Source organism: Seriola dumerili, unplaced genomic scaffold (assembly GCF_002260705.1).
Source record: "Seriola dumerili isolate Sdu_G_001 unplaced genomic scaffold, Sdu_1.0 BDQW01000068.1, whole genome shotgun sequence".
NCBI lineage: Eukaryota > Metazoa > Chordata > Actinopteri > Carangiformes > Carangidae > Seriola > Seriola dumerili.
Window position 1 is genome coordinate 18,168,005 of NW_019174323.1, and position 13,686 is coordinate 18,181,690.

The 13,686-nt window shown below is 44.7% G+C and overlaps 1 protein-coding gene across 1 annotated transcript in view; it reads left to right on the forward strand.

Annotated features, from left to right (window-relative positions):
* The window catches only part of dnah9 (dynein axonemal heavy chain 9), a 148,784-nt gene that overhangs the window by 30,861 nt on the left and 104,237 nt on the right, over positions 1–13,686 (forward strand). Inside the window, exons 32-36 of the mRNA XM_022742269.1 lie at positions 100–260; positions 6,523–6,679; positions 7,702–7,806; positions 11,738–11,895; positions 13,428–13,566. Coding sequence (XP_022597990.1) covers positions 100–260; positions 6,523–6,679; positions 7,702–7,806; positions 11,738–11,895; positions 13,428–13,566 — 720 coding nt within the window. The remainder of the gene's footprint in view (positions 1–99; positions 261–6,522; positions 6,680–7,701; positions 7,807–11,737; positions 11,896–13,427; positions 13,567–13,686) is intronic.

Genomic DNA, 13,686 nt, shown 5'->3' on the forward strand with positions numbered 1-13,686 from the left:
GGGTGGAAAAGCTCAGATTATTTTGGGCTTCATATCAACCTTTGCCTCGCTGCTCGACTCTCTCTCTCTCTCTCTCTCTCTCGTCTCTTGTTTTGGAAGGTGGAGAACTCTCAGGCCTTCGTGTGGCTCTCTCAGCTCAGACACCGCTGGGGCGAGAAGGAGAAGCATTGTTTTGCCAACATCTGCGACGCTCAGTTTGTCTACTCCTACGAATACCTGGGCAACACGCCACGATTAGTCATCACTCCTCTAACAGACAGGTACGGAGGTGTCCCTTCTTTTATTCTTTTTCTTTTTTTTGTGCCTTTGTTCTGACTGAGAATGAACAAAACAACACGATCGCTCCTCAACTGACCGACAGGTGAAGCTACGTCAGTCCAGCTTTAGCTCACGGTTGCTACACAGAAGCTTCCACTGTCGCAGTTTCCAGTGATCACCGTGGTGATGTTTACCAAAACCCTCAGTATTAAAAAACAACAGCTCCTTGATTTCAGACAGAAGTAGATTTACAAGAAAACCCTTCACGTCACTGAAGTGGATGATCTCATTAGCTGCAGCTAACTAGCTAATTAAGTTAACATTAGCTCGGTGAGCTGGGTGAAAACACAACCTACTTCTCTTAAAGGTCTTAAAGGTGCACCGGCCCAAATATCGTGATGTACAGTATGATACGATATTATTGTTGTTGTATTTATACAATTGTATTTTTTTGTATTTTATATTTCAGTTGTTTTTATTCGTCCAGGCTCCGGGCCAGAGGCGTTATGTTTCCAGGTTGTCGGCCCGTCTCATTGTTGAGATCACGATATCCCAGTAACACCTTGAGGGAACTGCTTCTAATTTGGCACAAACATTCATTTGAACTCAAGGATGACCTAATTAGATTGTGAAGGTCAAAGGTCAAGGTCACTTTTGGCCATGAACTCACAGATTCATACACTGATTATGACACAAATTAACTCAAATGTCTATGATGATAAAATGAAGTGAAGACACTTTAATATCCAAAAGGTCAAAGGTCAACTTCACTGTGACATCATAATGTTCTGCTAACACACTCGGCTCAGGAAGGGGAACTTGTGACCAGAGTGGAGGTGAAGCCTCTCCTGTTGGACAGAGCGGGACACCAGACAGAGTGGAGGCGTGTTAGGTTGAGGTGTGTGTCGCCCCCCCCCCCACACCATCATAGCAGCACAGTCCCCCCCCTCGGTTCTGTTGGTGTAACGGTGATGAAGGAACAGCAGTCATAGCAGGGCAGCAGCTCCCCTGCTGCCGGAGAGGTCTGTGTAATGTCTAACATGGGCCATTAGCAGTCACTGGTTAATCAGGTCCCTGGGGTTAGCTGGAGTGTAAAGTTCCCCACATTAAGGGAGAGCAGGGCAGAGCTGCTAACATTAGCCTGCTAATAAAACGCTGGCTCTCCAACTGATGCTGGGTTACGATACTTTAACAGCATGGCAACCGTTAACATGCTAATATTTGATTTGCCTTTGTGAGAGCTGATAACAACACTGTTCAATCCATCCTTTAAACTTTTGCTTAAAAGAGAGAGACGCCACCCTCCCCCCTCTTTAAATGGAAAGCATCTCTCTCACTGCAGTCTCACGCACACGCCCGCTGTGTTACAGTTACAGTTGCTCGGCTATGATTGGACAACTGCTGCTCCAGGAATGGCTTTAATAAAAAGTCAAATTCACCCAGAGAGGTAAAATAAAACACGAATATCTGCCTTGTGATCCTTTTGAAGGATGATCACACCTGCCGATTTACATTAAGCCAATTCAAAATCCATTAGAAGTCCGTTTACGTTGATGATTTGTTTTCTTAAAAACCCGAGGAGAAGACACAAACACCTCGTCTGATAATAACCATGTATGTCGTTGTGAGAATCTGGATTTGAATCATTATGTACACCCACCACAGGCAGAACCTCTCAGAGCAGCTCGGCTCGGGCACTGTGCCAGCAGCTTGTTCATTCACATGCACATGTTTCTGCAGCGCTCCTGATAAAGTTTCAACTACACAGAGATGAATACCTGCTCCCACAGCCCTTTGGCAAACTGCAGCATTTCACTGTGTGGTTTTCCAGACTGACCAGTATTCCCTTTGAAGCCTGAACAAAGCAGAAACAATGGGCTTTGATGGCTGGATCAGCGGCCGTGTAGCAAGACTTCACCATATGGTGCATGGCCTCGCTGCGGCCCGCTACGACTCACACGGTTCTCCGCTGGCTCCCTTTCAACGGTGGACCACGGACCGGGGGGGGGGCTGGGTGTCAAATCCTTTAATCCACGACTTGAGAAAACAGATGAAAGCACGTTTGCTCCATGATATTGTTGAGAGAAGAAGAAGAAGAAGAAGAATGCATCTCGCTGCCGTCAGGTGAAAACTGACATCACCAAACATCAGTGTCATAAAATGTGAAACCTGGTTTTCACTGTGGATGTTTGAGTGTCTCCTGAAGGATTTTTCACTTAATGCAAAGTGCTAAAAAAAAACTACTCCCCTTATTTCAACAATAAAACAATTTAAAGCACTTTGTGCATCACATTAAAAGAAACACGAAGCAGCAGAAAAACAGACATAAATATGATTTAACAAAGAATAAAATAAAGCAGAAGATAAAAATAGATACCTTGAAATAAAAGAACAGAAGAATAACTGCAGTAACATCCAGTGTAAGGTATTAATTAATCATCCCGACAGTCTGAAGCCTTGATTTGAATAAACTGAGAGTTGGAGCAGACCTCGGTTTTTCTGGGAGTTTGTTCAAACTGTGTGGAAACTGATTCTGTTTCTTGTCTGTGTTTAGTTTGAGACAGTAAACAGACCTGTCCTAGACAATCAGAGAGGTCTGGACGGCTCACAGCACAGCACCAAATCAGAGTGTGTTTTGGCAACAGTAGTAGTTGTAGTATTTTAAAATCAATTCTCTGACACACTGGAAACCAGCGCAGAGATCTGAGAACCGGACCAATGAGGCAGCGTGGACTCTGATCGACCTCTCTGAGAGATCTGAGTCGAGCTCGCTAAAGACAAAGTCTCACTGAGACAAAAGCTCTTGCTGCATTTTGAAGGTGTTGCAGTTGGAGTGTAACTTTGAGTCTGTGATTACAAGAAGAAATCTGCTTCAGTTTGTGTTGACGGGAGATTAGTGAGGTGTGAGGTTATTATTCTCTGCTCAACGTGTTCGTGCACCGAAAACCATAAGACCAAGAAACACCAGATTTGGCAGGTGGGTTGCAAATTCCAGCCACTAGTCCGGCATGAAATGACATTTGTTTACCTCTAGGTGGCGCTATAATAATGTAGTTTACGTTTTCATAATTATCAGCGGCTGGGCCCAGAGTCAGAATTCTTTCATAATTTTAATAATAATGTAAAATTTTGCGACTTTTTGTCAGTTTTGTCAAAAATCTATTTTCAACATTTTCTCCAAAACCTCTGGACAAAACGTTGTGAAACTTGGTCAGGATCATCTTCTGACTTACCTGATCTTACGTTGTTCAGGAAACTTTGATACGTCCATCCGTTTGGAAATTATACATTTTTAAACATGTCTTTATGTTATATTTCACATGAATGCTCATAGATCGAAACAGGCAGAAGTCTTCCCATATTTGGTACCGAGTCCTGGGGATATTGTGCCGCTATATCTCTCCAAAATACGGATGTTAACACATTTACAGTTCTTCCATAGCAAGACTGTAACACTGAAGCAGCTCAACAGAATTCAGCATTCTTTAATATTACAGATTTAATTGTTATAAATCATAAATCTAAAGAGATGTTAGTGACAGCAGTGATGAAGGAAGCGTCGAGCCACACATGACTGTACGTGGTTCGGTGTGTTCACCTTCTGCAGCAGCATAATTAGACTAGAGGAATCACTCGTGCTAATCTATAACAGCGGGAACGTTATCGGCACAGTGTTAGCACTCGCTCAATAGTTACTGCAGGATCTCCAAAGCTGCACCATTATGCAAAATGTCAGGAATATTTTACTCAGCTAACACAGGGAGAGAGAGGGAGAGAGAGAGAGAGAGAGAAGAATGGGAGGAGAATGAGTCAGACCGACAGACTGATGTAAAGCTGTTTCTTTATAAAAACGCTGTAACAAAACAATTCACCTCGTCACAGCCAACCAGCTTGTCTTCACACTCGTCTTCTCTCCTGCTTCAGTCGCTCCATGCAGGACATCCTCATCATCCTCATCGTCTTCATCATCCTCATCGTCCTCGGCCCACTCAACCACTGATTGTGAGATTTTTGGCCATATTTCAGGAGAGAGTCATAAAGCCTGTTGGCACTGGTTTCCGGATGATGCACTGTATACAGATGGGATCGTTTGTCTTCTCTGAGCTTCTATCTCTCGTTATGCTTTCCAATACCCCCCCGCCCCCATACATCATCTATTAACCAGCAGCTCATTAAAATCATTGCTGTATTGATATTCAAGGCAAACCCAAGTGTTTATTGCCCTGATCAATAAAGTCCTGATTGTCTCCATCCGTTCCCGCCCGTGACGCTGCTGCTTTTTATTGATACGAGATGGGCAGGCTGTTTGTTAGTTCTGACAGCTTCTGTTGTGGGAGAGGCAATCACTGGCGTCACCAATCAGCCTGTGTGATAATCAAAGCGCAGGAGCAGATTATATTATCATATAATGAGGTTATGTATGATGTCGACACCCAGACATTGTCAGTGCTGGTTAGGAGACTGTGTCAACTCTGGGTTTTGTCATTTGCAGTGTGTGCAGTCCTTGTAATGCTGCTGCCGCTGCTGCAGAGATTAAACCTTTTTCTACTCTGCATTCATTAAAAGTCAATCTGGAAAATTTAAAGCAGCAGTTTGATGGAGGGTTATGAAGAGTCTGGAGCTTGGGGCTGAAAGTTTTCCCATGATTTTAATTATTATTCCCAGGAATATATCGAGTAGAAGAACAGCTCATCGGAGAAATAGCATTTGCTCTAGAACATCTGACAGTCTTTACAGGTCTGAGCTGAACTCTTACCGCTGCAGTGGCAGGGAGGGAAAATCCTTTGCATGTGTGTTGTTTCAGTGATTATAGGTGCCGGAGAATTGTTATTTGTAACGTAATGACGATCCTCTGCAGCAGCTGAATGCCACTCTGCGCTGATCCTCGACTGTGATTGAATTGATTAAGCCACTTGTTGCGCCATCTGTGTAGTTGTTATTACAGATTTTTCACTCCACAACATTTATACTTATTTTAAAGAATTATTTTACCACACAGCCGGACCTGCGTGTTTAGACCGCTGTGCTGCTGTAGGTCATATGGATTCCTGGACGTGTTTCATCCTGGAGAAGGAAATAGATTTTTGCAAGAATTACTGGGAACCCTCAGCTCCTATATTCCCAGCATGCATTTAGTGAGGACAAAGATGGTATGGAGTTTGGAGTTTGTCCCCAGACTAATGATATGTCAGTGTTTAAAAGGCAGTTATAAAGTGATTTATTAAAGTTACATTAATTAATTTGAACAGAAACATTTGCCAAGTAATAATTCTGTTCCTCTGTTCTGTAATTCAACATTTTGAGCTATTATTACTTTATTTTATACTTTCTTTCCACGATGAGATGAATATCATTTCCAGGCCTGCATGTTAAGTACAGAGCTAGCCTAGCCTAGCCTAGCCTAGCTTAGCACAAAGACTAAAGCAGGGAGAAACATCAGTCCTGGCTTTGTCCAAAGTTCAACAGTAAACCCATCAAACCCTCTAACGCTCACTAACTACTGCTGAGGGTGATGACTTCCTGAAGTCTTGTTGTCACGGCAACCAGCAGAGCTGCTGCACAGGAGTCTGTTCAAATCCACAAATTGTCAATTTTACATCTTGTTATGTGCAGATTTATCAGTGAACTACATACAGCATGCCGACATGTACAGGTGTTTGCAGGTGTATTTTTTAACTTTGGACGGAGCCACGCTTGTTGTTTCCCCTCTGCTTCCAGTCCTTATGCTAAGCTAAGCTAATAATTTCTTTTTAGCTTCATACAGCTAATCTAAAGCAAATAAGCATATCTCAGAAAATGTTGAGCTGTTACTTCAGATGTTGAATCAGTAATTGAATTTTAAACAGGATCAAGTTTAATCAAGTGAAAGACTTTTTCTTTACATTTTTACTTTGACATTTTTATTATTTCCATTCCTTTAATGTTTCTTTCCAATGTTTTTATTTTGTCATTTGATTCCAACACAGTGATTATTCTGGTGGCACATTTTCAGCTCTATAGTAAAATGCAAAAGGTCAGTGCCAGGAACAATAGAGACCTGAAATATAAGTGTAACTCAGGTATAAATGTGCCTGTGTGCAGTCGAGGTCCTCGCTGCGGATGAATAGAGTGAAGTGGCCTCGTCCTCATCTATAAGTACAAGAGCAGCCAGATGAATCAGTCACAGACAAACCTTTTTTCGTTGCCATCTTTCACACTGCACCTTCATCACTGATGTGTGTGTGTGTGCGTGTGTGTGTGTGTGTGTGTTTCCTCCATATTCAGATGCTACATCACGCTGACCCAGTCCCTGCACCTGACCATGAGTGGAGCTCCGGCGGGGCCCGCGGGCACAGGCAAGACTGAGACGACCAAAGACTTGGGCCGAGCCCTCGGCATCATGGTCTATGTATTTAACTGCTCTGAGCAGATGGACTACAAGGTGAGCTGACGCGCCTGCGCACACGCATGTGCACTCGAGCCTGTGCACGCAGCCGATGTGCGTTCACAGCAGTCCACATTATGCATGTTTCGTTTCATCTTTGCCTTTGTCAGCGATGTGGTATGCATTTGTCATTAAAGTTGTCAACCTAACTCTACGCCCTTCTCTTTTCATCTTTCTCCTTTTCATCCTGCGTCCCCCCTGAAAAAAAGAGCTGATTAGTTAAACTGTGATTCTTATTTCTCTGCTAAACCCTGTCAGAATAACCCCTCTGTATCCAGCCTGCACCTCCCTTCATTATGCACTCTTGTATACTCTCGCACGCACACACACCTTCTGCATATAGATTGGTCAAGGGAGACATAAACATAATCTTGTGATGTGGTGTGCTCCTGCTTCCCCCAGACAGGGCCATCATTACAGTATAGAGGCATACAGCACCTCCGGCTATACACACCACAGCAAGGTGTCAGAGAGAAGTGCTAATATACTCCTGGAGGAACACAGGAAGAAGAATCAGCCTTGCACTGTTACTCATATTCAGTTATATACACACACACATACACACACACACACACACACACACACACACACACACACATACAGTAGGATCAATCTCCCAGTCAGCTCTGGTTTGCGTCAGTGCAGGTTTCCTCAGTCCTGTAATTGGAGAGAAAAGTCTGCTGCCTCCTTCATCCTGGTCCAGCTGCTCTCTGGAGGGCTGTTCACCTGCTCTCAAGTTGATCCTAGGAAAGCTTAAATGTGGGTGGTAGATATTTTAGCCTCTGTTTTTTTTGCCATCAGCGCCTTGTTTTATTAGTGTGTGGCCTTGTTTATGTATCATCCTGTTATTATTCGCCTACTCGCAGCCTGCTGTGGTGCTGCAGTGAACGCCGCTCCATATATCTCCTGTCTAATTGGTGATACGTTCCCGTCTGCTGGGTCTCCGTCAGCAGAGAGCCCAGCTGACCGACTTCCTGTCCCACTGTGTCCGTCTGAACATCTGTCTCTCTGTCCCCCAGTCCTGCGGGAACATCTACAAAGGCCTGGCTCAGACGGGGGCGTGGGGCTGCTTTGACGAGTTTAACAGGATCTCGGTGGAGGTGCTGTCGGTGGTGGCTGTGCAGGTAAGAACAAGTCCTCCGCCTCAGGTGCTCCCAAAATCCCATTCAGGTCCAGATCTCATTGTGAGGACAGTGTGCGTTTGCACCCTGGGCGGTCGGAGCTAAAATGTGAAAGTTTTGATCTTGTTTGCGAGGCGGCGTATCCGGATCAAGTCGTGGTGAAAATAAGCCTCTGAAAACAGCAGCGCTGGAGTAAATAGCCTCTTCATCACCGAGTGAAAGCGTAAATTGCTTCGGCTACCAGACTAATTCACAGAGGCTGGCACCTTTGCACCCCAGAGCTTCCTCATAATTGGAGGCTTCTCTGATCTGATTTGAGACTGGAGGACGGAAAAGCGCCTCCCTCTCTCGCCTGTGGGTGCTGGTCGTGATGCTCGCATCGCTCAGCACTTTCAGTACAGCGTCTCTGAAAGGACAAACTTTGCGCTCTCAGAGGACGTGCTACAATGATTTGGGAGGATTAGTTGTTTTTTTCCTCAGAGCACAACTTTGATTTGCAAATGATTCGTACTTGTAATTTAGAGCAGTTTGCTTTCAGATGAATCACGTCGGTTGACTGACGGCAGAATAGTCCAATCAGAGCCTCGAACCCCGAATCTCGTCATAAAGAAAGGCCGATTTCTTACGTTTAGTTTTATTTAACACAGGGTTTCTTAACCTTCCCACATAAATATGATGATCAGATTTGTTAGACACACACACACACACATACAAGCAGCTAAGTCTCTGGGTGACATTACATTGAAGAGAAAGTCTTCACTTGCACAAACAAACATCAGCTGTTACGTGACCGTGATCAGAGCTGCGACGGAAACAAAAGGAAATTCAGCCTCGTTGTGATGAAGTGAAACGATGATGCGTGTCATCGGTCGTCAGCGATCATGCGCTGAGTCGACTCGGGGCCCCGTCAGCCTCGATCACACGACCTGGAGAAGACGAGTGGAATGCGGCCCGACTCCTCACATTTGGAGAAGCTGCTCAAACGTTTGAAAATTATCACAAAATTAAGTGTTAACGTGTTCTGTGGATTATCCAGACTAAAGAGGACGCTTCTCCTGGATCACTTTTACAAACACCACAAATGATTCCACTCACCTCCTTTGTAGAAATGTCAGAAACAGATATAGAATAAAAACTTTATGCTTGCCCAGATGTTTTATGTAATTTGTGCAGACTAAGACTTTAGGCAGCACTCATTTAAAATTATAATTTTTGTATTAATAATTTATCAAATGACTTTTTATTTTGTTGCCTTAAAGCTCCTGCAGTGTAAAGGTCTGTGTCCATGTGTAGTGTGATTATAGATCAGCTCTAGCTTCTATATTAATACTGTGAAAGTATCAAAGCCTCAGTCCACAGAGAAATGCACACAGCCTGTATTCAGAAACTGAGCCTTAAAACCAGCCGTCAGGACTTCTGGAACTTTGTGATGTCACAACAAAGCAGTCACCAAGCCCCGCCCACCTGGACCCACCATCCAAACCTTTACAGGATTTGGTTTCTCTGAGTGTTTTTACCTGAAATCTGCTATATTTTTATTGGATCACAAACCAGTCAGCCAATCAGAAGAGAGGCTCAGAGCCTCCTCTCTTCTGATTATTATCAGACTCACCTGGTTAAATAAAGAATAACAAGATAAATATAGTGGAGCATTGATCAGAGAGTGAATGTGAATATTTACATTCACGCAGCTTGTTGTTGAGCTTCACTCCGGCCGAAGAAATCAAATTAAATAAAGTCTGTTTCTCCATGTAATTTAAGTCACGACCTCAGTCCGACCTGTGTCGTCACCTTCATGTCTCCATGTCCTGCGCGGTGACAGATAAAGTTAATAACAGACTTCATGTTCTCCACACAGGGGATGTTGTACACTCTGACATACAGTAGCTGGCCGCTTTGATTCTGGGCCTCTTTTGAGAAATCAGCCATATTCTGCGTTTCAGCTGATGCTAGCTTTTCTGCTAACTTGCATTCAGCTATCCCGGATCAAACGGATCCTCTCTCCCTCTGGTGTATTCAAATCCTGCAGGCCGTTGCCCCAGACATCACCATCATGCATGTGCAATACTGCCACAGCAGAATGTGTACAGCTGAGAGGAACGCTGATGATGATGATGATGGTGATGATAGTGGAGATAAAGTTCCTCAAAGGATCATTATTAACCCTGCTTCCTTCTCTCTTTAGCAGCAATGAAAGTCAAGCCGCCGCCGTCCGTCAGCTGGAAGTCTACAGTACTTAGAGAATTTTAAAGTGCCAGGAGAATGAATAGGTGTTGCGCGGCATAATGAATAATAAATCACGGTGGCTTATACATGGAGAAGTAGACCTTGAGAACAGAGGAGCATCAAACTCCCGCTGTGACAGCTGGCAGCCCGCTCCAGCCTGCTTCAGTGGAGCCAACGCCGAGCCATCTCTCCCCGCCGCACACACACACGCCTAATCCATCCTGTTAAAGTGGGAGCAGCTAGCATTGCGCGGCGACAAGCTCGGCTGCCGGCCGGGTCTGCTAACACAGGTGGCGGGGACCGGCTCTACGTTAAATAAAGCAGCGACAAACAGAAGGCTGCCAGATGTAACAACATGGAGATAAATTGGTGAAGCTCTGCCTCTGTTACAGTCGACACGGGTCTGGACTGTGAATACTCTGACGCCGCCGCTTTCCCGTCCGTACATTCAAAGAGACAGCAAAGACCCCACCGGACCGCACCTCTCACATCACTGTCTGTTCTTCAGCTTCTTTGAAATGTGCTTTTGGTGTTTTACTTTATCCCACATCCCTGTAGGACAGCGGTGCTGGGCCGCTGTCATTTCACATAAAAAACAAACCCTGCTGATGTTTTCTCATGAAAACTTTTCTCCATTTTTTTTTTTTTTTTTTAATGCTGCAGCTGCACTGATTTGTTTTTTGCACCCCCCCCCCCATCCCCCCTCCTTTTTTTTCCCCCCCTTTTGTTTTTTTTCCCCCCCATTTCCCTGTTGCGTTAGTATGACTGAGTGATCTGTAGCCGAGTACTCATCCATGAAGAGATGTTCCTCCTCTTTCCAGCTGTCGACTTGCTACGCTCTTTTACCACACGCATGTTAAATTCATAAAGCCTCTCACAGGCTGGGAGTCAGTTATAGGCCAGTACTTAGACACACACACACACACACACACACACACACACACACAGAAAGTTAATTTCTGATATCTCATTCAGTCATAATGTAGACAAGCGGAGCGTTGGCAGTTCATCCATTCAGTAAACCCCGGCTGATAACATGCTCATATTGATGAAATTGTGTCCCTGGAAAAAAAAGGTGCATGCTGCATAACAGTTTGACAGGCTGTTACAAATCGATGTTAATGATATGTTAATGAGTGATACCAAACTTTCTCAGGCTACATCCCACGTGAGGGTTGCAGGAGGTGGGAGTGTCTGCAGGGACTGTGATTTGACACTGAGAAACTTTCTGATAATGTTGCTGATACAGAACTTCAGTTTCCCAAAAATAAGTTTTGAGCCAGGGCGGCTCGGTGGTGCGGTGGTTAGCGCTGTCGCTTTAAAGCAAGAAGGTTCGAACCCTTTTCTGTGTGTGGAGTGTGCGTGTTCTTCTCGTGCCTGCGTGGGGTTTCCTCCAGGTGTCCAGAGTGTAACCCCCCGCCCTAGCCTAGCCCCCGCTACGCTAGCAGCACGGCTCAAGGGACGGCAGTGTCGGTTGGTCAGTCCACCACTCTCAGACTAAAATATACCAAAAACTACTGGATGGATTATCCACAAATTTGGTGCAAACATTCATGATCCTCTAAGGATGAATCCTACTGATTCTCATGATCCATATAGACTCTAAACTACTTTTAAAAAACTATTTCACAAACAGTTTTTAATCCTCGATGCCACAGACCCATGTGGTTTGGTACCAAGAAAGTTCTCATAAAGTTCTGCTCCGTAGGTCAAAAGTATCCAGGACGCCATTCGAGATAAGAAGCGGAGGTTTAACTTCATGGGAGAGGAGGTGAATCTTTGCCCGTCCGTCGGCATCTTCATCACGATGAATCCAGGTTACGCCGGCAGGACCGAGCTTCCCGAGAACCTCAAGGCTCTGTTCAGGTGAGGAGCCCGACGACCCTGATCACATGTAAACAAGCGGCGCCCCTCGGATATAAATCACATCACATTTCAATAAATTCATAGCATTAAAGGAAACATTACAACTCTCTCTGAAAATATAATTTTACGGTTGTTAAACTTGCCCTGTGATAGACCGCAGACCTGTCTGAGGTGAATCCCTCCTCTTGCCAATTACGAACCAGCACAGGCTCCAGTCCCGCAACACTGAGCAGGACCTGCCTCAGGATAAGCATGGATGAGCGGATTGATATTTAAACTTACACCTTAATTGGGTGATACGGTTGAATCTCTGCTTTCAGTACAAAATATCAAAAAAAAAAAAGCTCAATTTTCAAACCGCAGGAAACAAAGTGGTTTCTCTCTGCTGAAGGTTCAGTCCACCCAAATTACAACACAAGGGATGAAATGAGAGATTCTGTGGATTATTATATCAGTCCACACTGACAGATCTCAGTGATCGCCATCAAACCTCAGACATCCAAATGACTGTGGTGATTTGGTGTTTGTCGTAACTTCTACTGCAACCAGCTGGTTAAAGGATTAATTAATCTGTGAAGTATCTCTGCGTCTACCTGACGGACACCTGAATCATTTCTAATAAACCAAACACGACCATCCTTCATCCGAACATCTTCTTGTCCCCGAGACATTTCTGTTCTTGAGAATAAGTGGATGATCTGGAAACAGGCCGTCGACTGATGGACTGTATTTAACGTAACTGAAGCCGTCCTCATATTCCCTCCTGATCACATTTTCATTTAATTAACAGTCATTTGTCAAAGTGACACGCCGGGTCGGTCTGAGCCACAGCGATGGTACTCGTATATAATTGTTATAATAATGTAAATTTACCTCGTTAAAACATCTAAAAACAACTCGACCTGTGTTCTGCTTGGTGTTGAGCTGTGTTCTGACTTCATCTCAAATGTTTCCATCAATTCTCAAACCGGAGAAACGTGTGATTTTAACCATGGTAACGCTCCGTTTCATTGGTCGCCTGTCAGTGACATCACATCCTCTTTGATCATATGTCAGTGTTGTGTTTTCAAGACACTTTTTACACCTCAGCTCGTTATTTGAACCAGATGAAGGATTGTAGTCGCCGGTCGTCTGGATCTGAAGTCATCGGAGGGTCGAGCCCCTCCCTGACGTCCTGTGTCCACTGAACAGTGTTGGTGAGACGCTGTTTGATTCAGAGTTTTACTGGTTTTAATCACCTGGTCTGATTGTTGCGGAGAGGACGAGACCTCTGTGGATCATTCGTCTCCGGGTAAAAACCTCCTGAACGACAAGACAACAACTCCCATGATCCCGTGCTACCTCACCACGTCACCCAACGCCGTCTTTTCTCCTTGTTTTGATTGAGAGACTCTTAGCAGCAGAAGTTCCAGGCTCTGTGTTGTGTATGTATGTGTAGTTCAGTGTTGATGATGAAGCCTTTATTCATCCAGCACGATGATCATGAGCTACAGCTGAGCTCATCTGAACGCTTCCTCTCCGTCTCCCCGCAGACCCTGCGCCATGGTGGTGCCGGACTTCGAGCTGATCTGTGAAATCATGCTGGTGGCCGAGGGCTTCATTAACGCCCGAGTCCTCGCCAGGAAGTTCATCACGCTCTACACGCTGTGCAAGGAGCTGTTGTCCAAACAGGTACTGTCTGCACGCTGCGACGCTCCACATCTGATACGCTTAACAAGAGCCAGATACATTTCCACTTCAAAGCCCAACAACTGACACAATGCTCTTGTTATATTTGAGGCTTTTGATAAG